Genomic DNA, 27,994 nt, shown 5'->3' on the forward strand with positions numbered 1-27,994 from the left:
ACAACCTGTTCTCTCCACTCCTTCCGTTCAAGGCAACAGCAGCAAGCCAGAGCTGGACTCACCCCTATTTGCATGTCTCCAGCTCCAACATTATCACAGCGGCCACGACTCTTTCAATTCCCTTTTGGAGTCTGCAGGAAATCCAACCAGATTGCCTCCCTGCCCCCGTCTCAAGAGCGTCCCTCATCCCTGCCTTCCTGAGATCTCACGCAGCTGCCAGCCTCCAATGCCGAGCGCACAAAATTTCATACAGGTGGCTCAAAGAAGCGAGCCATGTTGCGCGCTGCGAGGAAAAGACGCTGCAACTTCCTCCCATTTAAAAAACACACGACGAAAACAGGAAGCAAATGAAAATCCTAGATGTTTCTCGACTTGGGGGTAGACGGGACTTTTTCCAAGCCTTAAACTGGATCGGTTAGACCCCAAGTGAGACCCACCTGCTGCCTCGAAGGAACATGGTCCTCCCGCCAGCCAGGAACGGAGGTGCTGCCAGCCCCCCCCCCGGTAACGGTGACAAAGCCCCTCCACCCCGGACCCCCCCCATTCCATCTGACACGAGATTCATGGCGCCTCCGCTGAGTGCCGGCCTCATTATTCTCTCCCAGCTAATTAACTGGCTCTCTCCTGGCTGAGATAAGGGTGCTAATTAACAGCCATTCTCCCCTGGCTGTACATCTGTATCAGGGTCCTTTGTGAGGCTCCTGCCATCGGGGCTGCGGAATCGAATCCCGCGGAGGGTGGCGGCTTCTCTAGGGCGGGGCGGTCGATGCCCATAAATCCACAGTGGGGAGATAAGAGCCCAGGAGTCTGAGCTCCCCCCGCTCTGCCCACACGGCATCGATCCCGGGGGTGTGGGGCATAAATAACGCGCGTCTTGTGGCTTCCCGGTTGGCATTAATCTGCCGGCCGGTCCCTTGGACGAGGGGGCTAATCTCCCCGAGCGATCTGCGTCTCCATTAGGGCCTCGCAAAAGGGGACAGAGGCAGGAGTGATGAGGCCCATTGAGCCACCGGTTGCGCCTGCCAAAGGAGGAAGACTCGCAGTTGAATTTGGGATTAAGTACAGTGGACAGAGCCTAGGACTTGCCGATCAGAAGGTTGGCGGTTCGAATCCCCGTGATGGGGTGAGCTCCCGTTGCTCTGTCCCTGCTCCTGCCCACCTAGCAGTTCGAAAGCACATCAAAGTGCAAGTAGATCAATAGGTACCGCTCCAGCAGGAAGGTAAACGGCATTTCCGTGCGCTGCTCTGGTTCGCCAGAAGCGGCTCAGTCATGCTGGCCACATGACCCGGAAGCTGTACGCCGGCTCCCTTGGCCAATAAAGCGAGATGAGCGCCGCAACCCCAGAGTTGGCCATGACTGGACCTAACGGTCAGGGGTCCCTTTACCTTTACCTTACAGTGGATGCTCAGGTTGCGAACGTGATCCATGCAGGAAGCACATTTGCAACCATCAGCGCCGCGTCTGTGTACGCGCGGGTCGTGATTCGGCGCTTCTGCGCATGCGCAAAGCACGATTTAGCGCTTCTGTAAATGCACATCCGTCGAAACCCAAAAATAACCCATTCCGGTACTTCCGGGTTCGGCGCGGTGCGTAAGCTGAAATTGCGCAACCCGAAGCATCTGTAACCCAAGGTATGACTGTATGTCTATTTTGGCTTCTTATTTGAGGGCAGTGACCACGTGATGCCTTCAAGATGTTGTTGGACTCGGACTCCCATCAGCCCCAGGCAGCATGGAGAGCGCGGAGGGCTGATGGGAGCTGGAGTCTCAAGATCCAGAGAGCAGCGTGCTGACTAAACCCTGCTCTGTGCGAGGAGATGATGGCTAAAGGTCAGGAAGAACTTCAGAGCTGGGACAGCGGCATGGACTGGACAAGAGGAGACTGAGAGGAGAAATGAGAGCCTTCTTCAAATATATGGGGGCCACATGGAAGAGGGAACAAGCTTGTTTTCTCCTGCTCTGGAGGGCAGGACTCGAACCCATGGCTTTGAGTCAGAAGCAAGGAGATTCCGACTCAACATCGGGAAGAACTTCCTGGCAAGAAGAGCTTGTTCAACAGTGGTGGACTCTCCTTTTAAAGCAGAGTTTGGGTGGCCACTTGCCATGGATGGTTCTAAAAGAGGATTAGACAAATTCAAGGCTATCAGTGCCTACCGACCAGGATGGCAGTGATGCTTCTGAATACCAGTTGCTGGAAACCAAGGGCTCTTGTGCTCAGATCACCTGCTTGCTGGTTTCCCTTTGGGGCAGCTGTTCAGCCACTGTGAGAACAGGACGCTGCGCCAGATGGGACCATTGGCCTGATCCAGCTCAGGGCTCTTCCATGTTTTGCCTCGTGTTTTCTAGGCACAGAGAGCACATTGAGGCGTCGCTCCTGGTGGTTGCCCATGACTCAGTTCCATCAATCAGCGAGCTCAGCACACAAGCCTGGTAGACCTCTATCTTGGTATTGGCCGTTAGCATCGCCTTCTCCCAACCCTTTTGGAGAGGAGAGGCATTGCCCTAGCTGCCTTGCCAACACGCTTGTCCAGCTCAAGGTCGATGGAGAGGTTGCTGGTTAGGCTGGTACCCAGGTAGACAAAATTGTCTGCCACCTCAAGGATGTGGTCACCCCTGCCAAAGCACAGCAAAAATGGGGGAAACCCCACTGAGTGCTAGTAGAGTGAAAAGTTTCAGGACTTCAGCAGGAAATGACAGGACTTAGGACGACAGGAAACAAAGCAGGGTGGGGCCTTTGGGGCCTGATCTGGCAGGGCCTTCTGAAGTTGGCCTGTGATTTGCGTCTTCACATACACTTGCCTCTTCCCCATCTGATTCGTCTGATGGATTCAGGAGGGAAGTTAAAATGTAGTAGTGGCAGCAGCAGCAGGAGCAATAATAATAATAATAATAATAATAATAATAATAATAATAATAATAATAATAATAATAATAATTTATTACTTATACCCTGCACATCTGGCTGGGCCTCCCCAGCCACTCTGGGTGGCTCCCAACAGAATATTAAAAACACAATAAAACATCAGTCATCAAAGACTTCCCTAAACTGGTTTATTCCCTTGACATCTGGTGGGAGAGCGTTCCACAGGGCGGGTGCCACCACTGAGAAGGCCCTCTGCCTGGTTCCCTGTAACCTCACTTCTTTCAGGGAGGGAACCCCCAGAAGGCGCTTGGAGCTGGACCTCAGTATCTGGGCTGAACGATGGGGGTGGAGACGCTCCTTCAGGTATACTGGGCTGAGGCCGTTTAAGGGTTTTAAGTTCAGCACCATCAAAAGCTTGCCCTATTCATCATTGTCTTTTCCCCCCTTTCCTTGTAATAATTTTGTTCATAAATATATGTCCAAACTAACAAACAACCATGCAAACAATAACTGTACCAGGCTCTGTGCACATTCAGTATAAGAAAACAAATTACAGAGATGCTGTAGCATATAGCCAGGATTTTAAGCGGCCTGTGTATAGCCCATGGGTATGCAAACTAAGGCCCAGGGGCTGGATCCGGCCCAATCGCCTTCTAAATCCAGCCCACGGATGGTCCGGGAATCAGCGTGCTTTTGCATGAGTAGAATGTGTCCTTTTATTTAAAATGCATCTCTGGGTTAATTGTGGAGCATAGGAATTCGTTCATTTTTATTTTTCAAAATATAGTCCGGCCCCCCACAAGGTCTGAGGGACAGTGGACCGGCCCCCTGCTGAAAAAGTTTGCTGAATCCTGGTACAATGGTACCTCAGGTTAAGTTCTTAATTCGTTCCGGAGGTCCATTCTTAACCTGAAACTGTTCTTAACCTGAAGCACCACTTTAGTTAATGGGGCCTCCTGCTGCCACCGCACTGCTGGAGCACGATTTCTGTTCTCATCCTGAAGCAAAGTTCTTAACCTGAAGCACTATTTCTGGGTTAGCAGAGTCTGTAACCTGAAGCGTATGTAACCCAAGGTACCCCTGTATAGCCCAACTAGAAGGAGAAGTGAGTCATGGGAGGAATGCTTAAATATAAGACTCTCCCTATTTATAGAATAAAAAAATGGAGACCAGTTTGTCCATTTAGCTCAGTATTGTCTACCCTGACTTGCAGAAGCTCTCCTGCGTTTGAGATGCTTCTGGGTTTTCAGAAAGTTCCGGGAGTCGGATTATTGCACAGGGAGATAACTTGCCTTGCAGAAGGACGGAAGGCAGAAGGAGAATTGCACCGCCCTCAAACACACACACACACACACACACACACACACACACACACACACCCTCCCCTCCTGACCAAGGAGAGACGAAACAAGTGAAATGATCTGGTTGAAAAGAATGAAGGCGCCAGGCTTTTCAGGCTTAGGAGGAGCAGCCCAGCCAATATCAGGGTCATAAATTAAGGGGGCGAGGAAGCGGCGCTGAGTGACGGACGCGTTTGAGTTGAGCGGCGATACCCTGGCGGCCTCTCGGCTGCAAATGGATGGCTTTTCGATAGCTCCCATTCACGGCCACCCAGAAGAAAGGAAGGGCATAAATAAAGAGCTTTTCTCTGCCTGTGTGTCAAGGGCTGGCAGCTGCTTCCATGGTGCCCTGCCCAACAGGACCCCACTGCCTGCGCAGGGAATGCCAGGCGGATCTCTGCTTGTTGGGCTTATGGGGGGGACGACTGATGCTGGGGGCAGAGGAGCCACCCCAGTCTCTCTCTCCCTCCCTCCATCTTGCCTCAAGTCCCATTAGGAAAAGGTAACTGATAAGCAAAGTATGCCCCATCGAATGCTTTTCTGAAGCTATTTTTGCTTCTGCTTTTGGAACATCCTATAGTTAAAGCTATGGTTTCCCCCAGTAGTGATGTATGGAAGTGAGAGCTGGACCATAAGGAAGGCTGATCGCCGAAGAATGGATGCTTTTGAATTCTGGTGCTGGAGGAGACTCTTGAGAGTCCCATGGACTGCAAGAAGACCAAACCTCTCCATTCTGAAGGAAATCAGCCCTGAGTGCTCACTGGAAGGACAGATCCTGAAGCTGAGGCTCCAAGACTTTGGCCTCCTCGTGAGAAGAGAAGACTCCCTGGAAAAGACCCTGATGTTGGGAAAGATGGAGGGCACAAGGAGAAGGGGACGACAGAGGACGAGATGGTGGGACAGTGTTTTCGAAGCTACCAGCATGAGTTTGACCAAACTGCAGGAGGCAGTGGAAGACAGGAGGGCCTGGCATGCTCTGGTCCAGGGGGTCACGAAGAGTCGGACACGACCGAACGACTAAACAACAACAGAATCTCAGAACTGTATTGTTGGGAGGGATCCCAAAGGCCATCTAGTCCAACCCCTGCAATGCAGGAGAAATCCTGTGGCAATGAGTCCCACTGGCCAGATGGGGTTGTTATTCAAAGTGCCTCCTCCACCCCTCCTGTTTTCCTTTGTTCTGCTGCCTACTTGAGCCTCTCTTCCTACTAACAGCCTGCGGGCTATGTGACACCCCCTCCTGTGTGCAATGCCCTCCCTCACCCCCACTAAGGCTGCCCCACATTTCTGAGAGTAGATAGACTCTCCCCCCATAGACCCTCACATGCTCCAAAATTTCCAGGTGAGAGGAAGATTGCAAATTGTTTCTCCGCCCCTCGTTCTAATCCATAGGCATTGGACTGCAAAGACTTATTTTGAGCAAGTCCAGCTAATGAATTAAGTTGACTTCCTCTTCCTTACGCCTCTTAACAAAGAAGTAAGTTCAAAAATTAGATTTGCTTACTTTATAATCGTGCATTGGTTCGCAGCACTGCCACCGGAAAAAAGTATGCAGGCAAAATACTTACATTTATGGTAGCAACAGCTTCCGTTATGTGCCAGGAGCAAACCCAGGGCATATGTCCCTTCATGGCTGGCCACGAGAAGAGAAAGAGAGGAACAGGAAGTCGTCTATGCTCCTTCCTCTCCAGGAGAGGAGGGGAAATGACATCACACAAAGCCCTCTCTGCCAATTGTGTTTCTATGGTCTGGGTGTCAACAACACAGCTCTGCAGATCTAGCGCCTTCTCATGCTGATTTGCAAGAATATGCATTTGTTAGTGTGGCTGCCAATCTTCCACACTTACTCTTCCCCTAAAGGGAAGACACCAAAGGGCACTTGGAGTTGCCCACCTGCAATTGCCCTGCTGGCACCTGGTCTGTGGACTGTGAGGCGGGTCAGTTGGCCACAGCTGTTTCCACTCTCCATCTCCTCCTGCTCTGGATTTGACTTACTCAGCCACAGTGTCCTGGCTGGCCATGGCGAACAGAGTGGGCAGATAGATGGAACAAGACTTTCCACCCATCCTGGGGCAACGGAGCTTTGCCTCAGTTTCTTCTCCTCTGCAGCCTGTTAGAAGCTCTTGGTTATTACTATGGCCCACCCATCCTTTGGAACATCATGTAAAACCATAGAATTGTAGAGTTTCAGTGCAGAAGTTGCAATACGAAAGATCCTTCAGATGCTGGGGACTGTAATAATGATGATGGTGATGATGATAATAACAATAACAATAATTTATTACCGTATTTTTCAGTGTATAAGACGCCCCCTGGTATAAGATGACCCCTACTTTTGGGGAGCCTAAATTTAGAAAATGGGCATATGCGCTATCTGTGTATAAGACGCCCCCAGATTTTTAACCATAATTTAAAGTAAAAAAACCCCAGTCTTATACATGGAAAAGTACAGTCATACCTCGTGTTGCGTTTGCTTCATGATACATTTTTTCAGGTTGCGTCCCGCGGCGACCCGGAAGTACCGGAAAGGGATACTTCCGGGTTTCACCGCTTGCGCATGCGCAGACGCGCAAAATGAAGTCACCTGCATGCGCAGACGCGGCGAATCGCAACCTGCACACACGCAGACGCGGGTTGTGTTCTACTCATGTTGTACTCTGGAACGGATCCCGTTCGCAACCAGAGGTACCACTGTAGTTATACCAAACCCATCTGGCTGGGTTTCCCCAGCTGCTCTGAGCGGCTTCCAACAAAATATTAAAAATACAATACAACATGGAACGGGCTGTCCTCCCCCCCCCCCCCGAAAGCATTTCCTTAGGCCTCAGTCCCTTCTCCCTTTTCTGTACCATGTTCAGCTCTGCCACTGTCCTTTTTGAGATGTGTTTGCTAAATCTGCAGGACCCTGCATTTCTTTGCAGCAGGGATACCTTGCTGTGCGTTCTTCCTCTAATACAGAGCCACACTGGGCACAGCCCCATATATAACACACACCCCCCCAGTGAGAGGGGTTGGGTTGCATTGCACTCAACCCTCCCAGCCTCTCGCCCACTCGAATCCCAAAGAGCCCCCAGACGCTCGTTTCGGCGCTGGGCTCCCTCTGCAAACCACAGCAGCTGCGCAAAGCCGCCGAGGTCAGTGAGGGAAGGTCACGGCGAGGAGAGATTGCGGCCCATCGGCCAGCAATGGAGGAGCCCCTCCTGACCATGGGGTTGGGGACTCCCCTGCTCTTTTGTGGGGGGCAACGGGAAGCAGTCACGGCGGGACTGCCTCGTCTGCAAGGCCCTGCAGAATGCCCCCCTCTCCACCCACCCTTCCCACTTTATGGGCAGGAGGTGCTGGAGGAGACGCTGTGCCGCCGCGCCCTCTGGTCCGGGTGACCCAAAAGGCTGTTAATTAGACCTGGACGTGCTGTGAAGGGCTGTCGATGCCTCAGGGTTATTGGAATTGATTTCAGTTTAGATGGTGAGCCAGGCCTGCAGGCAGGGAGCATGCTGGGTAACTCGCGTGTGGCTCACTGGCCGAAGCCGCTTACGGTCCTGCTTTCAGGACCCTGGGCAAGTTTGGGGAGCCTCCTCCGTTTTCTCTTGGGTGATGATGAACCCTTGGTGAGGGCTCACAGCTCAGTGGCAGAGCAGAAACTCTTCCATAGGAAGGAAGGAAGGAGCCCAGTTCAGTCCCTGACTCCCCACTTGGCAAAGGGCAAAGACCACTTTCGACTTGGCTGCCAACCTGAGAAGTCCATGCTGGCACCAGCCCCTCGTTCGGGAACTTGAAGCCCAATAAGAGCACAAGAAGGGAGCCCGATTTGCCCACCACCCTGTTGTCACAGTGGCTTGTTCATATAGTTTCTGTTCAAGACATGTTTGCCATAAGGTAAAGGTAAAGGTACCTCTGCCCGTATGGGCCAGTCTTGACAGACTCTAGGGTTGTGCGCTCATCTCACTCTAAAGGCCGGGAGCCAGCGCTGTCCGCAGACACTTCTGGGTCACGTGGCCAGCGTGACGAAGCTGCTCTGGCGAGCCAGAGCCGCACACGGAAACGCCGTTTACCTTCCCGCTAGTAAGCGGTCCCTATTTATCTACTTGCACCCAGGGGTGCTTTCGAACTGCTAGGTTGGCAGGCGCTGGGACCGAGCAGTGGGAGCGCACCCCGCTGCAGGGATTCGAACCACCGACCATGCGATCGGCAAGTCCTAGGCGCTGAGGTTTTACCCACAGCGCCACCTGCGTCCCTATGTTTGCCGTACCCTTTGTCTAAAGGCCGATTTATGGTTCAGGATCATGAACAACCGAGTGCCCGTGCAAAATATAATGCCCATCCAATGCAAGAAGCTAAAGCAGTCCTATAAATGTGGTTCATTATAATAAGCAATGCATAATAAGGTAAAATCAAGGGACACGGGTGGCGCTGTGGGTTAAACCACAGAGCCTAGCACTTGCCGGTCAGAAGGTCGGCGGTTCGAATCCCTGTGACGGGGTGAGTTCCTGTTGCTCGGTCCCTGCTCCTGCCAACCTAGCAGTTCGAAAGCACGTCAAAGTGCAAGTAGATAAATAGGTACCGCTCCAGCGGAAAGGTAAAATGCGTTTCCATGTGCTGCTCTGGTTTGCCAGAAGCGGCTTAGTCATGCTAGCCACATGACCCGGAAGCTGTACACCGGATCCCTTGGCCAATAAAGCGAGATGAGTGCCGCAACCCCAGTGTCGGCCATGACTGGACCTGTGCTGGTCCAGGGGGGAGGTTACCGTGGGGCGCGGTCCAGGACCTGAGTTGAGGGTCGCCAGACAGTCCTCCTCGGGCAAAGCAGGGTCCACAGCGAGAAGCCGGCAAGGACAGGAACTCTGGGGGAACAGGACTGGGTGCTGGCCGAAACAGCTCATCAACGACATTGCTCCCGCAACCTGGGACCGGGCTGACTGGCCTTTTTCTTCTCTGAGGCCAGGGGCGGCCCCGGCCCCCAGGAGACCCGCCTCTCCTGGCCTTAAGGCGAACACTCCTCCTGGGAGAAACCAGTTCCCTTCGCCTCTCTGCCCTTCGCCTCTGCAGTTCAGGAGAGGCTGAAGGGTTACTGGGCCCAGGGGGAGACTCACCTGTAGGCACTGAGTCCTCAACGACCTCTGGAGCCAGAGTGGATTCACCTGGTGCCTGCTCCTGAGGATCCGGCACAGGTGCAGGCGCCTCAGAATCAAGGCCCTGCCCCAGTTCAGCCGGCCCTGGAGGCGGGGACTCCTGTGCAGGCTGGGATTCCTCCGGTTCAGCCTCTGAATCGCATTCCCAGGCCATCACAGGACCTAATGGTCAGGTCCCTTTACCTTTAATAAGGTTAAAAGGTAAAGGACCGAGGGAGCTGGCGTTTGTCCACAGACAGCTTTCCGGGTTGTGTGGCCAGCAGAACTAAACTGCTTCTGGCACAACGGAACACTGTGACGGAAACCAGAACACACGGAAATGCTGTTTACCTTCCTGCCACAGTGGTACCTATTTATCTACTTGCACTGGTGTGCTTTCGAATTGCTAGGTTGGCAGGAGCTGGTGAAATCCTGTAACTCTTTATACCGCAGATGTTCTGGGTTTTTGTTGCTGGTCCTGCTTTTGCTGCAGTGTAGTGCAGGAACACCCCTCCAGATGGCAATGATGCGCACAGGGCAAGCAATACAGAACGACTAATAAAGACAGCTGATGCGCAGACTAAGGTACCCCTGCCCGTACGGGCCAGTCGTGTCCGACTCTAGGGTTGTGCGCCCATCTCACTTTACAGGCTGGGGGCCAGCGCTGTCCGGAGACACTTCCGGGTCACGTGGCCAGCGTGACGAAGCTGCTCTGGCGAGCCAGCGCCAGCGCAGCGCACGGAAATGCGCAGACAGTCCAGTATAAATTCACCGCAGGTGCATGATCACTACATCAGTGACATGTTGCAGGAAAACACCCATTAAAACCACCAGTCTGGAGAGTCCCTGTAATTTGGGCTTCTAGCTAAACGGTGCAATCCAGCAACTGGCTCAAAATCCAGGGGTTTGGGGACCGGTCAGGTTGGAGTGCAAAGACCCTCCTGTCAGAAGCTCCTTTCTCCGTCCGTGGTGCCCCCTTTTCCTCTGGGACGCTGGCCGCGTCTTGCCGCCGGTGCCCCTTAATAGAAACCGCTCTGTCAAGAACGGAAGCGATTATCGTAAAACATTTCCAGAGGGAGCCGGAACGAGATTAACAAGCTTTCTGACAAGCTGACAATTTTATAAGCTGATAATGCAGCATGTAGCTTGGGCCGCAGAGGGCAGGTGAGTAATTAGCAAAGTAGACCAGGAGGAGGAGGAGGAGGAGGAGACAAAAGAAGCAGCCTTCATGCCAGAGCAAGAGAGCAAGTGCCTCTTTGTGGAGGAAAGCTGGTGAAGTTGGCCCTGGGACATTTGTTTGGGCACTCACCCCCCATCTCTGCTTGGTCTAGGTCTAGCTCTGCATTCAAATCCTGCCACAAAACACTGTGCTGTCAAGATAGCAGGCAGCCACCTAATCTAATCAATGCACACCCACACTGGAACGTGGGCACTCTTGCAGAAGTCATTTTCTGGGAATGGGGGACATTTTCCCATCTCCGCCGTATTAAGCAGTTGGTCCCTTACCCTTTCTCGCCCTGATCTGGCCACAGTGATCCATGCTACAGTCACCTCTAGGCTTGATTATTGTAACTCGCTCTACGTGGGGCTGCCCTTGAAGCTGACCCAGAAACTCCAGCGGGTGCAGAATGCTGCGGTGAGACTCCTTACGGGGTCCTTGCCGCGGGATCACATTCATCCAGTGCTTTGCCAACTGCACTGGCTCCCGGTGGAGTACAGGATCAGGTTTAAGGTGCTGGTTTTGACCTTTAAAGCCCTATACGGCCCAGGACCCTCGTACCTACGGGACTGCCTCTCCTGGTATGCCCCGCGGAGGACCTTAAGGTCCACAAATGACAACATTTTGGAGGTCCCATGTCACAAGGTGGTTAGATTGGTCTCAACTAGGACCAGGGCCATTTCAATTCTGGCCCCTACGTGGTGGAACGCTCTGTCACAAGAGACTAGGGCCTTGTGGGACTTGACATCTTTCCGCAGGGCCTGCAAGACAGAGCTGTTCCGCCTGGCCTTTGGTTTGGACTCAGTCTGACCCTTATGTTTCCCTCCCCTTATGGTCTTGATCTATGGGCTACTTTTAAAATGAGGCTGCATTTTAAATTGCATTTTAACCTGTATTTTAAATTAGTCCCCCTCCATTATGTTTTTACTGTAATTTTACTGGTGTTAGCCTCCCTGAGCCCAGCTCTGGCTGGGGAGGGCAGGGTATAAATAAACTTTATTATTATTATTATTATTATTATTATTATTATTATTATTACTTGAAGATGCTTTCCGTGGCTCAGTGGCAGAGCATGTGCCTTGTGGGTGAGAGGTCCTGAGTTCAAGTCCTGTCATCACTGTGGGCGATAATGGGGCTAGATCAGTGGTTTTTTGGGCCACCATCCCCTTGATTCCTTAAATTCATACCCTACCGTATCAAAAGCATTAATGAATGGATGAGCACAAGGACGCCACAGCGCTAAATAAAGCATGCAAAACGATTTTTAAAAAGGAGCAAAGTTAGGCATATCAACGGAAATTGTCGGGGAACAGAATCCAGCTTTTCTTGCCACAGAATGCGTGGGGACAGGTTTTTTTTTTTTAAAGAATCCTAGAATTGTGGCGTTGGAGGGTCACCAAAGGTCATCTAGCTCAACCCCCTTGCAATGCAGGAATCACAGCTAAAGAATTGCTGCTGTCCCTGTTGCAGACAGCTGTAAAAGCTGTCTAGATCCATAAGAATTTTTTTTACATGTTTTCCTGAATGCAGGTAAGGAACCACATGCAGGTAAATTTGGGGGGGTGAGATGAGCTGTCTGTTTTAATGCAGTTCACACAAGACTCTCTATTATTTCCATCACAACTGGCTGCACGGAAATGGTTACTCCGCTCTGGAATGGATCTGCGAAGCCCAGAGTCAAGTAATGGACGTCGAAGCAGGAATAGGGCTTCACTCCAGGTTTTTGCTATTTCAGCCTCATCAATCTGTGTTTTATCTTCAGTTTTCCTTTGGAAGCGCCCTCATTCCTGACCAGCTGACCTCTTTGCTGGGCAGTTTATCTCAAAGGTTAATCTGCGTTTTTCTAAATCCTGCATTTCTAACCCGAACTCTGATGTTTTAAAAATTTTTATAGCCATTTCTCTCTGGTTTTGTCTCCCTCTGCTGGAGAGAATCAATCCTATGTCACAAAAGATTTCTTTGCCACAGAACCAAGTGGGCTCAATAAAACAGGACAGCTTTTTCTAAGTTCTTAATTTATAGCGTGACCTTTATCTGGGGGTTTTACATAAACTTGGGCATGTACCGCAGTAGCCAAAATTATTTAATAAGAAATGTTACGTTCTTCAGCCTGCATTGATCGTGGAAAAGAAAGACATTTTTGCATGAGACAAAACCTTGCCTCCTTCCATCATTCATAGATATAATCCTGCACAATTTATTCTGATTAGCCGAATGGGAAAAGGGTTGTGTTGAGCACTGAAGACCCAGTCCAAACCACTGATATCTTCATAAAACCATAGAATTGTAGAGTTAGAAGTGACCCTGATTGTGATCTAGTCCGACACCTTTAATGCCAAACTCACAGCTGAGCCATCCGGCCTCTGTTTAAAAAATCTCCAATGAAGGAGAGTAAAACCCCTTTCGAGGGAGTCGGTCCCCCTCAGGGCCGGATTTAGGTTTGATGAGGCCCTCAGCTCCTGAAGGTAATGGGGCCCTTAATTGTAAGTGATTACTCAAAACCTGCAAATGAGTCCATTTCTTTGCATTGTTTCTTGTTATGTACTGAGTTGAATACGCTCCAAAAAGCAGCAGCCTGATTGGTCCTAGAACAATAGGGTCCAGAATGCAGCAGTCTGATTGGTCCACAGGAGCCAACCAATCCAGCTCCAGGTGGAAGTGAATCCACAACCTGATTGGCCTACAGGAGAATCCCGGAACTAGCCAATCATGTGGGGCCCATTGTGTAAATAATGTATATAAAGCAGATACTTCGGGGGAACTTTCATTCCTCACTACTATGAGCTGAATAAAGAGCATGAAATCCACACTTGACTCTGAGTATATTTCATTTCTGTAGGTAAGCCGTAAATGGTTCCCAATCTTCCTTGAAGGATTTTTTTTGTCCTTAAGTCAAAGTTTTTCAGTTAGTTTTGCCATTTCAGTGTATTCCATAAGCATTTCTTGCCTTTCTTCCTCAGTTGGCGTTTTATTGCTTTTCCATCTTTGTGCTAATAGCATCCTTGCCGTGGATGCATAGCTGTCAACGTTTCCCATTTTTAAAGGGAAATTCCCTTATTGCGAATAGGATTCCTCGCAAGAAAAGGGAAATGTTGACAGCTATGCATGGATGTAGCATACATTAAAAGTTTTTGTTTTCCCTTTGGCAGATCTTGAGACCTAAAATTCCTAACCAAAAAGCTTCTGGGCTTTTAACAAAGGTTATCTTAAACATTTTTTTCCCATTTCATTATATATCATTTCCCAGTAATTTTATTTTATTTTATTTTTTGAATAATTTTTATTAGACATTTCAGCATAACAATTTATCAAAAACATATCATCCACATCCCCCCCCCCCCGATTTTCCCTCTCCCCTCCCCAAGAAAATCCCAGGACTTCCTTCAGCTCCTCTCTCTGGTTTTGCAGCACATGTTATTCTCTGCATATTATAAAAAGGTGTTGTTTAGTCGTTTAGTCGTGTCCGACTCTTCGTGACCCCATGGACCAGAGCACGCCAGGCACTTCTGTCCTCCACTGCCTCCCGCAGTTTGATCAAACTCATGCTAGTAGCTTCAAGAACACCATCCAACCATCTCATTCTCTGTCGTCCCCTTCTCCTTGTGCCCTCCATCTTTCCCAACATCAGGGTCTTTTCCAGGGAGTCTTCTCTTCTCATGAGGTGGCCAAAGTATTGGAGCCTCAGCTTCACGATCTGTCCTTCCAGTGAGCGCTCAGGGCTGATTTCCTTCAGAATGGAGAGGTTTGATCTTCTTGCAGTCCATGGGACTCTCAAGAGTCTCCTCCAGCACCAGAATTCAAAAGCATCAATTCTTCGGCGATCAGCCTTCTTTATGGTCCAGCTCTCACTTCCATACATCACTACTGGGAAAACCATGGCTTTTACTATACGGACCTTTGTTGGCAAGGTGATGTCTCTGCTTTTTAAGATGCTGTCTAGGTTTGCCATCGCCTTTCTCCCAAGGAGCAGGCGTCTTTTAATTTCGTGACTGCTGTCACCATCTGCACTGATCATAAAATGGTAATGTTCCTTAAATTATCTGTCAATATGTTACCAATAATAAATTTGTGTTTGTTTATTCAAAGCCTGCCAAGCAGTCCAACTCATTTTGTTGTTTCTTTAAATACTTTATAAAAGGTTCCCATTCTTCTTCGAAGTCACAGTTGTCCTTTTTGTGAATTTTGTGCGTCAATTTCGCCAGTTCCACATAGTCCATCAATTTCCCTTGCCGCAGTTCTTTTGTTGGGATTTGTTCGATTTCCCAGTACAGTGGTACCTCGGGGTGCGAACGGGGCTCCGGAACAGAGCCCCGTTCGCATCCTGAAGCAAATGCAACCCACATTTGTGCGTGCTCAGGTTGTGTTTTGCCGCTTCCGCGCATGCGCATGACGTCATTTTGACCGTCTGCGCATGGGCACACTCCGTTACTTCTGGGTTGCTGTGGAACACAACCCGAAAATACTTAACTTGAAGCACATTTATTCCGAGCTTTGACTGTGATTTTAAACTACTGTATTTTTTGCTCCGCACGACGCACCCAACCATAAGACGCACCTAGTTTTAGAGGAGGAGAACAAGAAAAAAATATTCTCTCCCTCTCTGCGCAGCGCCTCTCCAGCGAAGCGAAGTCAGAACAGCAAGAGGGATCGCTGCACAGCGAAAGCAGCAATCCCTCTTGCTTTTCTGGCTTCTGGGATAGCTGCGCCAAGCCTCTTCAGGGCAGGGGGAGTGTTCCTCCCGTTGCCCCGAAGAGGCTTGGAGCGGCTATCCCTGAAGCCAGGAGAGCAAGAGGGATCGGTGTGCACTGATCCTTCTTGCTGTTCTGGCTTCAGCGATGGCTGCGCAGCCTGCATTCGCTCCATAAGACACACACACATTCCCCCTTACTTTTTAGGAGGAAAAAAGTGCGTCTTATAGAGCGAAAAATACGGTGTTTTACAATTCCACCATAAGCACCTGTTGTATATCTGCCAACCTTGAATTTCCTCTCTCCCCAGGGACTCCCGTGAACCGGATCCCCATCATGGCCAAGCAGGTCCTGGACCTCTACACCCTCTACCGGCTGGTGACCGAGAAAGGGGGCCTGGTGGAAGTCATCAACAAGAAGATCTGGCGCGAGATCACCAAAGGCCTCAACCTGCCCACCTCCATCACCAGCGCTGCTTTCACCCTCCGCACGCAGTGAGTGGCTTGTTCTCCCGTGAAGAGGCGAGGGGACTCTGGAGGTGCAAATGACTGAAAAGCTGGTATCGCTAAATCAAAATCCATCCGCTTGCTTGAATTAATTAAACGGAACAGCTTTAATTGGATCTTGAATGTCTGCTTTGCATTCTATGGTGCTATTTAGCATGTCATGCAAACCGCTGTTCTGAACAATTCTGAATAGGGTAATAATAATAATAATAATAATAATAATAATAATAATAATAATAATTTTTTATTTATACCCCACCCTTCCTGGTTCAGAAAACTGGGCTCAGGGCGGCTAACAACAAATTTAAAACACTTAATTGATGCTACAAAAAAACCAGCATAAAATACGGTATAAAAGGTGAATAACAATAAAGTAAAAAATCGATTTAGGGGGAAAATCCACCCAATAAACATTAGATGGTCACCAGGGCTAGCTGGCTAAATTAGTCCTATTTGGGCCAGTGAGGAGACCAGGGAGAATTAGCTGTGGGATCCCAGAGCGGGTAATCTTCATAAAAAGGGGAGAGGGAGGGAAGCAAAGAGAATAAAAGATCAGGCTGAATTCAAATTAAAGGCCCAGCCCTGTGGAAGGAGGTTAAATCCTGCAGGGCCCTGGTCTCCTGGGACAGAGCATTCCACCAGGTCGGAGCCACCACTGAGAAGGCCCTGGCCCTGGCAGAGGATAATCTGACTTCCTTAGTGGGTAGTGGGTGAGTTTATGAAACCAAGGGGAGGGGGTTGCCCGGACAAAGTTTGGGAACCGCTACCCTGGCACTCTAACCACTACCCCACGCTTCCTCTCTCCCTTTCTGCCTCCCTCCGCATGCCAGGTACATGAAATATCTCTATCCCTACGAGTGCGAGAAGCGGGCGCTCAGCTCCCCCGGCGAACTGCAGGCCGCCATTGACAGCAACCGGAGGGAAGGGAGACGGCAAGCCTTTGGGACCACGCTCTTCAACTACTCTCCAGTGGGGACGCCGGGGGTCCTGGCCTCGCCCAAGATACCGCTGCCCTCCCTCACCATCTCTGCGCACAACTGCAGCCAGATCAACCAGGTGCACGCCATCAAGAAAGGTGAGGCAGTTGGGCATAACTCAGACTGAAATTCCCAGGTGTCAAAAAAAGGTGATTTACTGTATTTTCCCATCTATAAGATGATGATAATAATAATAATAATTTATTTATTTATACCTCGCCAGCCTAGGACTTGCCGATCAGAAGGTTGGCAGTTCGAATCCCCGCGATGGGGTGAGCTCCCGTTGCTCAGTCCCAGCTCCTGCCAGCCTAGCAGCTCGAAAGCACATCAAAGTGCAAGTAGATAAATAGGTACCACTCTGGCGGGAAGTTAAATGGCGTTTCCGTGCGCTGCTCTGGTTTGCCAGAAGTGGCTTAGTTATGCTGGCCACATGATCCGGAAGCTGTACGCCAGCTCCCTCAGCCACTAAAGTGAGATGAGCGCTGCAACCCCAGAGTCGTCCATGACTGGAACTAATGGTCAGGGGTCCCTTTACCCTTTACCTTTACCTTGCCCATCTGGCTGGGTTTCCCCAGCCACTCGGGGCGGCTTCCAACAGAACACTAAAATACAATAACCTATTAAACATTAAAAGCTTCCCTAAACAGGGCTGCCTTCAGATGTCTTCTAAAAGTCTGGGAGTTATTGTTCTCTTTGACATCTGGTGGGAGGGCGTTCCACAGGGCGGGGGCCACTACTGAGAAGGCCCTCTGCCTGGTTCCCTGTAACTTGGCCTCTCGCAGCGAGGGAACCGCCAGAAGGCCCTCAGAGCTGGACCTCAGTCTCCCAGCAGAACGATGGGGGTGGAGACGCTCCTTCAGGTCTACTGGACCGAGGCCGTTTAGGTCTTTCAAGGTCAACACCAACACTTTGAATTGTGCTCGGAAACGTACTGGGAGCCAATGTAGGTCTTTCAAGACCGGTGTTGTATGGTCTCGGCGGCCGCTCCCAGTCACCAGTCTATCTGCCTCATTCTGGATTAGTTGTAGTTTCTGGGTCACCATCAAAGCTAGCCCCACGTAGAGCGCATGGCAGTAGTCCAAGCGGGAGATAACCAGAGCATGCACCACTCTGGCCAGTCAGTCTGTGGGCAGGGAGGGTCTCAGCCTGCATACCAGATGGAGCTGGCAGACAGCTGCCTGGGACACAGAATTGACCTGTGCCTCCATGGACAGCTGTGAGTTCAGAATGGCTCCCAGGCTGCGCACCTGGTCCTTCAGGGCCACAGTTACCCCATTCAGGACCAGGGAATCCCCCACACCTGCCCGCCTCCTGTCCCCCAGAAACAGTACTTCTGTCTTGTCAGGATTCAACCTCAATCTGTTAGCCACCATCCATCCTCCAACCGCCTCCAGACACTCACACAGGCCCTTCACCACCTTCAGAGAGGTATAGCTGGGTATCATCCGCATACTGATGAACACCCAGCCCAAATCCCCTGATGATCTCTCCCAGCGGCTTCATATAGATGTTGAAAAGCATGGGGGAGAGGACAGAACCCTGAGGCACCCCAGAAGTGAGATCCCTGGGGTCTGAACACTCATCCCCCAACACCACTTTCTGAAGACGGCCCAGGAGGAAGGACTGGAAGCACTCTGGTACCCCATAATTAAATACAATATACTCCCAAAGAGACTACCTTAAACTGCGTTTAAAACCAAAATCGCATTTGGATAGAAACTGTTTCTCAGACGGCTAGTCCTAGTCTTTATAACCCTGTACCTTCTTCCAGAAGGCAGAAGCTGAAAGAGATCATTTCCGGGGTGCACACTATTCTGCGCTATCTCTGCAGCTTTCTTATGGCACCTGACAGCATAGATTTGATCTAAGGCGGGAAGAGTGCACCCAGTTATTCTCTCCTCAGTCTTTACAACCCTGGACAGCATTGTTTTCCCCCTGACCGTGCAGCTCCCAAACCACACACACAGACCAGAAGTTAATACACTCTCCACAGTACAATGGTAAAATGCCATCAACAGGTCCTTGGAGAGATTGTTTTTCCGGAGGATTCTCAGAAAGTATAACCTCTGCTGTGCTCAGGTCTTTGCTGTTTTCTCCCCAGGTTAGGTCATCCTTGTATTGCAGGGGGTTGGACTGGATGGCCTTTGGGGGTCCCTCACAATTCTGCCGCTCTGCAATTCCGCCCCCCTCTCTTTTCTCCTCCCCCTCCAGAGGAGAGCATCCTTTCCTCCGCGGTCCCCGGCCGCCTGGCCATCCCCGTCAGCTTAGCCGGGCACCACTTGGTGGCTGCGCAAGCGGCCGCGTCTCAGGCGGCCGCCCTGGAGCAGCTGCGGGAGAAGCTGGAGGGGGGCGAGCCCCCCGAGAAGAAGATGGCCCTGGTGGCCGAGGAGCAGCAGCGCCTGGTACAGCATGCCCTCCAGCAGAACCTCCTGGCCATGGCGTCGCAGTTCCCGGTCAACATCAAGATCAACAACCGCGGAGGTGAGAGGTGTTCCCTGCACGTCCGGGTTGCAAAGGGTGTCTGCAAACCCCTGCTCTCCACAGGGAATTCTGGGAAGCGTAGTTTTGTGCCAGGAGGATGACAAGTCTCGGGAACCTCTCCCCAAACTACAGTTCCCAGGATTCTCTGGGGCAGCGCAGCCAGAGAGGACAGTGTGCAGAGCATAGCTGTCAACTTTCAGATTTGAAAATAAGGGATCAGCAGCCTCACCTGTCCCAGGGACAGTCTACGGGATATCTAACAATCCGGGATAGCAGCGGGAAACGGCGCTGGAATAAGGGAATTTCCCGCAAAAAAAGGGAAGTTTGACAGCTAAGGTCCAGAGGTGACTGGGATCTGTAGCTGTTGTCATCATCCATTGTATTACCTGCTCTCCAGCAGCACGTTCCAGGGATGGTTGCAAGAATTGGAAAAGCAGATTGCTGTCACCAGAGCAAGCCCTGAATAATATAATAAATAATAATAATAATAATAAATTTTATTTATACCCCGCCCTCCCCAGTCAAGACCGGGCTCAGGGTGGCTGACACCAGGTATAAAACAATTGATTGAAATACAACTTAAATACATGATTAAGATACAGCATTAAAATGCAGCCTCGTTTCAGTAGGAACTCAAATCAAAAACTTTTTGGAGATGAAAATGTCAAATCTTCACCAAGGCCACTATCCAGACCGGTCCTACGTGGGCCAGAAAAAAGCCAGGGAAGTCCCCAAATAGGAGTTCCATTACAGAAGGAGAAAGGAAAAAGGAAAGAGGGGAAGGGGATCAAGTTGATTCCAAGTCAAAGGCCCAGCGGAACAACTCTGTCTTGCAGGCCCTGCGGAAAGAAATCAGATCGTGCAGGGCCCTGGTCTCATGAGACAGAACGTTCCACCAAGTTGGGGCCAGTACTGAAAAGGCCCTGCCTCTGGTTGAGGCTTAGGGCCTGGGACCTCTAGGGTGTTGCTGTTTATGGACCTTAAGGTCCTCCGCAGGGCATACCGGGAGAGGTGATCCCGTAGGTACGAGGGTCCTAGGCCTGTGCAGTTTTCCACACCTCTTGGGGGTCAAGGGGCAAGGCAGAGGTGTTGCGTCTTCAGCATTTGTGGAAAACTGTACAGAAACACACGCCTCTGGTGTTCCACAGTTCCACAGCTTAGGGGCTGCCACAGAAAAGGCCCCTCCACAAGCCAAAAAATAAAATTAAAAATACTTCGGCAGAACTACCAAGAAAGGCTTCTTCTTTCTGATCTTGCAGTATCATAGAGTTGTAGAGTTTGAAGGGACCCCGGGACATCTAGTTCTTGAGCTGAGATTCCTGCTTGAAGCGGGTTGGACTAGATGACCTTTGGGGGTTCCTCGCAACTCTGCAATTCTAGGATTCTTTGACTTTGGAGAAGCACTTTTGCACCCCAGTGAATGTGTCTGGGTAGGAAAGGGTGTGTAGAAATTAGTAAGTTAAGAAAGCAGGTAAAAGTGTGCAAGGAGGGAACTTGCACACTTTTTTTTGCAATTAATTTTGATAGCGGGGAAGTGAACTGTGCTTCCGGAGAGCAGGGCCATCACTGACAGTGCTGGGGAGGTTATTCTGGGGTCTGTTCATCCAAGAAACAACTCCTTTCAGCAAGGATCTGTAAAACAGAGCACACACGCTAGAATCAACTTTGCAAAAATGATTCCAAGCGTTTCTCGGGGATTCACAGCTCCCGTTGTTAAGTTGCCTTTTGCATTGCACTTCAGGCCTCTTCAAAGTGCTTCATATCCATTACTGTGCAAGGTACAGTGGTGCCCCGCAAGACGAATGCCTCGCAAGACGGAAAACTCGCTAGACGAAAGAGTTTTCCGTTTTGGAGGTGCTTCGCAAAACGAATCTCCTATGGGCTTGCTTCGCAAGACGACAATGTCTTGCGAGTTCCTGCGAGTTTTTTCCCCTTCCCCCCCTTTTCTAAGCCACTAAGCCGCTTATCAGCTGATCCGATAAGCTGATAAGCTGCTAATAGCGCTAATCTGCTAATCCGTCAATGGGCTTGCTTCGCAAGACGAAAAAACCGCTAGACGAAGAGAATCACAGAACGGATTCTTTTCGTCTTGCGAGGCACCACTGTAGATCAGTATTACCCCCATATGGTAGGTGAAGCAAGATTACTTCCTTATTTACCTATATCACAAAATTTACCCACCGCTTGCTTGTGGAAACCTCCTGCCCAAAGCGGTTTACCAAAATGACAAAACTATAAAATTATTGCAGAGAAAAATGAACAACAACTATTTAAAACTTCTGAGATGAGGCAGGAACCTTTCTACATATGTGGTGGGAGTGCAAAGAGATAGTGGGATTCTGGGGAAACGAACTGAAAAAAAATGTTTAGATTTTCATTTGAAAAAAACACCAGAACCCTTTCTCCTAAGTATCATGTCAGAGGAAATAAAAAGAACGGTCAGAGCAATATTTATGTATGCAACTACGGCGGCAAAGTTATTGATTGCCAAAAAATTGGAAAATGCAGCAGCGTCCCAACTAAAACAGGCTGGTTATCTAAAATGATGGAATGCTTCCATATTGCCGAACTAACAGGGAGGATAAGAGGAGATATGGTACAAAAAGTGAATAAGGATGTGGGTGGCACTGTGGTCTAAACCACAGAGCCTAGGACTTGCCGATCAGAAGGTCGGCGTTTTGAACCCCCGCGACGGGGTGAGCTCCCGTTGCTCGGTCCCTGCTCCTGCCCACCTAGCAGTTCGAAAGCACATCAAAGTGCAAGTAGATAAATAGGTACCGCTCCGGCGGGAAGGTAAATGGCGTTTCTGTGCGCTGCTCTGGTTCGCCAGAAGCGGCTTAGTCATGCTGGCCACATGACCCGGAAGCTGTACGCTGGCTCCCTCGGCCAGTAAAGCGAGATGAGCGCCGCAACCCCAGAGTTGGCCATGACTGGACCTAATGGTCAGGGGTCCCTTTACCTTTATCTTTAAGGAATACATCAAAATTTATGTGGAAAAAGTAGAATTTCTGACAGATACTGTCCAGAGTGAATCCAGAAAATGACGAGAGTGAAAGCAGAGTAAAGTCAAGATAGAAGAAGAGATTAAAGAAATAATGAAATGTGTTTAAGCTAGCTGGAAAAATAAAGTAGCGTAACAAGAATGGCTGGAAGTCAGGTCACTTGGTGGGTGTCTGTGTGGGGTAGGTGTGTAGGTACAGTGGTGCCTCGCAAGACGAAATTAATTCGTTCTGCGAGTTTTTTTCGTCTTGCGAGTTTTTTCGTCTTGCAAAGCACGGTTTCCCATAGGGTATTAACCGTTTTAAGAAAAAGGAAACAAACTTGCAAGACGTTTTTGTTTTTCATCTTGCAAAGCAAGCCCATAGGGAAATTCGTCTTGCGAAGCAACTCAAAAAACGAAAAACTCTTTCGTCTTGCACGTTCTTCGTCTTGCGAGGCATTCGTCTTGCGAGGTACCACTGTATGTTGATATGTACAGTATAGGTAGGTATTATATAGAGTAATGTAGGTATGTTTTATGTTATGAAAATAAGGTAGTGTGTTGTGTGTGTGTACTGTGTAAATGTTTATGTATGTGTTTTATATGTTCATTAAAAAATTAAGGAAAACAACTTTGAGATGGGTGAGTGAGGCTGACTTACTGGCAGAGGTGAGATTTGAACCGAAGGCTTCTGGGTTTACAGAAGAGTCTCTGAGCCGCTTTGCCGCAGGGACTTGAGCTGTGAGCTGCCGTCCCATCTCACTTTGATGAGCAGCCGCCTATCAAACGGCGGGCTTGGGTTGTGCAAAGTGGCGCTGGACTGGCTCTGGGCTCCATCCTCCCTGCCTCTCCCTTCCGAAATCCCTCTATCGGCATTTTCTTCTCCCCTTCCAGATGACAGACAGGAGGCTGCATTGAACCTGTCCAGCAATGGCATTAGCAGTATCAACATGTCAATAGAAATAAATGGAGTTGTCTACACAGGTAAATAGAAAGGGGGGGCTGCTTCACCCGTGTAATTGCAGCCGGGAAATCCAATAAGTTATAGCTGCGGCCCGGCTGACGACCTTTCCCTCCGACCCTGATGTCTTTGCTATGATAAAATCCATCATCGTGAAGTCGCGGGGCCTGCAGTGCGCAAGAGACTGTCCTTTGCATGCCAGGAATGCCAGGCAACCAGGTGGCAATTTTGGACACCTCGTACCTGAATGCTCCTCTGATTCGGATGCCCTGGCATGCCTCTGTGTTCCGCTCACCTGGCGTCCTCCTGTGCTCGCCTGCTTGTCCGGCCTCTCCGGCAGAAACCTGCCTTTCTCCGTTTTGTAAATAATACGAGAAGTCAAGTTTCTAGCCCTTATGGCTTGCAGAGACAAAGCTGAGGACCAGGGCAGCGCATGAGCCTTCTGGGCAGCGACTGGGCACCAATGTGCCCTAGATTCTTTATATAGATTCTCTTTTCTGCTGTGATCTCTTAGGTAGAAGCCTAATGTCGGCAGATTCAGGGCAGATAAAAGGGCTTTTTCATGCAGCGTTTAAACTATGGAACTCACTGCCACAAGAGGCAATCATGGCCATCAACCCAGACGGCTTTAAAAGGCGATTGGGCAAATTTGTGGAGGAAAATGCTATCTATGGTTGCTAGCCAAGATGACTATTCTCTGCCGTCTCTTCCTGTGGTTTCCAGCTAGTGTCATTCAGAAGCTTTGCTGTGTGGCCTGCAGTTTCCCTCCTCTACGAATTTGCCTAAATTCTCTTTTGAAGCCATCCCAATTCCAGATCTGGAGTTAGCCAAATTGACGGACATAATAAGGCATAAATCTAAAACTATGGTACAGAAACAATGGGAATGCGCAAATGAATATTTACAGAAACAGGGCTCAAATACGAAAGTTTGGTTGTGCTTAGACTAACCTTGTGAAGAATATAGAGAACACAAAGAATTGATGGATTACGAATGAACTTAAAGAAAGGAAGTGATGGAAGAACAGATGTTGAGGTGAACTAGATAACCAAGAGATGTGTGGTGAATGCTGTGGAAGTCTTTTATAATATTTCAACCAGGATTTATATATTGAAAATGTTTGAAATATGAATTTGGTATTATTTGATTGTGGAAAGTATTTTTTCTCTTCTTTCTTTTTCTTGTTTCTTTTCATCTATCTTTCATCTCCTTTCTTTTCTAATCTACATTTTGAAAAATGTGTAGATAAATGTTTTTATGTATTGTTCAGTATTGGTCCTATTTCTTGCTTTTCTTTTATTTTCTTGTAATATTTAATAAAATTTGATAATGATGTATAAAATAATTATAATAAAGCCATCCCAATTGGTGGCCCTCGCTGCCTCATGTGGCAGTGGGTTCCATAGTCTATACGCTGCATTAAGAGGTATAGAGAGGCTGGCTTTGGGCAGCCCCTGCAAGGGGCGAAGGAGGCCGGCCCTCTCAGAGCCAGAATTGGGCAGTCCTGGCCCCCTCCTGAATTGCCAGGGGAGAGCCAAGGACCTCTGTGAAAAAAAGACAGTCACGGAACCAAGAAATCACACAAAACAAAAGAATTGCCATGAAAATCCCTGAAACGAGAAGTAATCGACTATAGAATTGAATTAAATAACAAAAATCAAAACATTTAAGGAAAAATTAACTTAGAATTAAACAAAGACTTAACGAGATGCCGCCTACAAAACTCGTTTCACTGAACTAATCAGTTTCCTCAGAAGAAAATAAAGAAATTATAAACCTTAAATGATTTTAAGTGATATCAAACAAATTCAAGAGCAGAGCTGAAACGCTTCCTTGAGTTTACAAAAACGGTATGAAAAAACCTCAATGACAAGTTTTAAACATAGCCCTATTTAAGAGAAGATTATAAACCTTAAATGATTTTAAATGATTTCCAGCAAACTCAAAATGTTTTAGCCCTGCTTTTGAGTTTGCTGGAAATCATTTAAGGTTTATAATTTCTTTATTTCCTTCTGAGGAAACGGATGAGTTCAGTGAAACGAGTTTTGTAGCCGGCACCTCGTTAAGTCTTTGTTGAATTCTAGGTTAATTTTTCCTCACATTTTTTTATTTTTGTTATTTAATTCAGTTCTATAGTCGATGACTTCTTGTTTCAGGGATTTTCACGGCAAGTCTTTTCTTTTGTGTAAGGACCTCCTTTGTGGTAGATGGGAACAACTGTAACCTTGGCCTCTCTTCTCCCGCCAGGTGTGCTGTTTGCCCGCAGGTCTGGCGTCGCCGGCAGCACCGCGAGTGCCCACAGCCACACCAGCCCCGTGACCTCGCAGAACCAGCTGCTGTCCACGGCGCCACGGGGCCACACTCCGGCCAGCACTTCGCCGTGAGGGGACACGTCCCGGGAGCCTCCTGCCTCCACCCTCGACCTGGCGACCTCGGGCGGCGGAGACAATGCCACGGTTGCCCTGTGCCAGGGCCCAGCAGTGGGCACCCAGGGTTGCAGCTGAGTGGGGCTGGGCGCTGCAGCCCCATCCTTTCCTGGGGGGGTGGGATTTCCGGGCAGGATGGAACGAGACGCTTGAGCAGAGAGCTTTGGAGAGGACTTGAGGGGACTTGGAGAAGGAGGAGGAGGTTGGGGAGACCTCGAGGCCGGACTCTGGACTCTGGAGAAGACTCAGCGGCGGGTACGGGTGCTTCCTGCATCCGCTCCCCTCCCCTGTCAAATACGCACAGTTGTATACCCAGCACAAGCATGCTGTTCGCACACACAACACCTCACATCTTCGACGGGACATCGCTCAGGGCTGGGCAGCCCTTGTGAGCCCAAGGCCTCGCTCTCGCCTGCCCCATGCCAGGCTGGGGGATGCCAGGGGCAGAGGTGGGTACGGCCTCAGCGCTGGCAGGTGTCATTCCAGGCACACAGGTGCCAGAGGTCTCTGCGCCCACATGCGGGCGGGAAAAGAGGCATCGCCAGGCACGCAAGGAGGGCATGGAGCAAAACTGGCAAGGGGAGAGTCTCAGGGGCCAGGGAGAGAGGCCCGGGAGGGTGGATTTGGACCCCAAGGCCTGGCCCACCTCACCCCGGACATTCTCTCTCTCACACGCAGTGGCCCTCCGCTCCCTTCCGTTGACGGGGTCTCTTGCCCTTTGCAAACCGCAGCTGTGGGGCATCAAAAGCACTTGGGGGAGATGTGAGGTGCGCAGAACCCCAAGCCTGGCGTTGAGTTTAGAAGGGAAGAGGGTGGATGTGGGAAGGGAAGCCAAAGGGGAAAGATGGAGGCCGAGGTGGCAGGGAATCAAAGAACGGCAGGTGAGGCGGGTGATGGAAGTGGTCCTTTTCGGGAATAAGACATCAGCTTCCGGGGTTGGGGATGTAGATCAGTTGCACTTGATTGTAGAAATTGCTTTTTCTCACCCCCCGCCGCTGTGGTACCCAACGCCTCCCCAAACGCGGTACCCTCTGCAAGGTGCCTTGGCGATGCCTGCTGGTCCCTTCCATCCCTTCCCCTCCTTGTTTTGCCAGCCCAACATGGGTGCCTCTCCTTTCCTCTCGTGCAACGCGCCCTCGTGCAAGTGCATATGGGCCGACGGATAGCTGACCTTGGCGCACTTTCCTCATTGCCACCCTGGGGAGCCAGTGGGGGACAGGCTGGGTTTGCCTGTCCCCCTGGTTAGGCTGCCATTGGGGGTGGGGAGCAGGGTTGGGTTGGGTTGGGGGGGCAATCCTTTGGAATCACTGGAGGGGTGGGGGTCCGGGTGGGGTGTCGGGGAATCTCTTTTTGCGCCCGTGCAAGGTTTATAGAGATGTACCAAAGAAGGGATCGAGTTCATCTACCTCATGTTCTTTTGAAAAATGTGCCAACGGGGGGAGATGGGGGTGGGTTTGGGGAGAGGCAGGCCAGACAAGCTGGCGACTCGGCCTGCTTCCGCTGCTGCTGATTCTGCAGCCGACGGGAGCTTGGCTTTTGGGTTTGTTTTGAAACAATCCTGTGCTTTTGACCAAAGAAACTCTCCTCTTCCCTGCTGAGCCACTTGCTGCACGAGATTTCATCTTCCCAGGCGGACGCTGCCTCCGGAAAAGGACGTTTCAGGACTCTCTGGGAAATGCGGACATGGGCAGAGGACGGGACTGCGGGTGGCGTGACTGTTTTTAAGCTCTTCTACCAAAGATGGGATGCATTGGGCACTTGGTTCTTCCGCCGCGGGAATGGAGGCGGCCGGCGAGCTCATCTCTTGTCTCTCATTTTCTGTCCTCCTTTTCCCGGCAGCTCCAGACAACCCCTTTGCTCCTTGTGTCTAGGTGGTCCTTTCCCGGCCCTTCCTGCTGCTACCGCCCCCTCCTGCTTCCCCCGCTCTCCCTTTCCCCCTTCCTTGTCTGTTTTTGGAGTCGATCCAGCGCACTGAGTCGGGAGCTGGGTCCTGGCGCTCAGGGGAATGAATGCAAGTACCGATGAGATGGAAATAAAAGCAGAAATACTTTTAAAAGATGCTTCGGAGACGAGTGATGTTTCACAGCAACAACCGCGCCCTACTCCCCGGTTGCTCTGAGGGTCTCCCCCCCTCTCCGCCTGATCCCTTTAAACTGGGGGGGGGGGGGGGTTGATCAAGAACCGAGAGCCTGTAACCTTTGAGCAGCAAAGGAGGTTCTCTACTGCCCAGCCCATGTTCAATAAATAAAAACATAAATGCTTGTAATGCCATTTATTGATAGAACATGTCCCAACATTTCATGCCTGGACACCTTGGGGCAGGTAGCCGACGAACCTTAATGATGGGATGGAACAGAAGAGCACTTGAAAATAAAAAGGGGAGATATAAACAGCAGTGGAACTTCAGGATCCGGCCCATGCTAGAAAAACGAGTCTTTCCACACA

The 27,994-nt window shown here is 50.1% G+C and overlaps 1 protein-coding gene across 1 annotated transcript in view; it reads left to right on the top strand.

The window, feature by feature from the left end:
• Window positions 1-27,607, top strand: part of ARID3C (AT-rich interaction domain 3C) — a 125,339-nt gene extending 97,732 nt beyond the window's left edge. Inside the window, exons 4-8 of the mRNA XM_083466041.1 lie at window positions 15,529-15,712; window positions 16,555-16,799; window positions 18,913-19,182; window positions 23,057-23,146; window positions 25,371-27,607. Of these exons, the coding sequence (XP_083322167.1) occupies window positions 15,529-15,712; window positions 16,555-16,799; window positions 18,913-19,182; window positions 23,057-23,146; window positions 25,371-25,507 (926 nt within the window). The 3' untranslated portion in view covers window positions 25,508-27,607. The remainder of the gene's footprint in view (window positions 1-15,528; window positions 15,713-16,554; window positions 16,800-18,912; window positions 19,183-23,056; window positions 23,147-25,370) is intronic.
• Window positions 27,608-27,994: the final 387 nt, after the last annotated feature.

Source organism: Podarcis liolepis, assembly GCF_965112155.1.
Source record: "Podarcis liolepis genome assembly, chromosome: 11".
In the NCBI taxonomy this organism is placed as follows: Eukaryota; Metazoa; Chordata; class Lepidosauria; order Squamata; family Lacertidae; genus Podarcis; species Podarcis liolepis.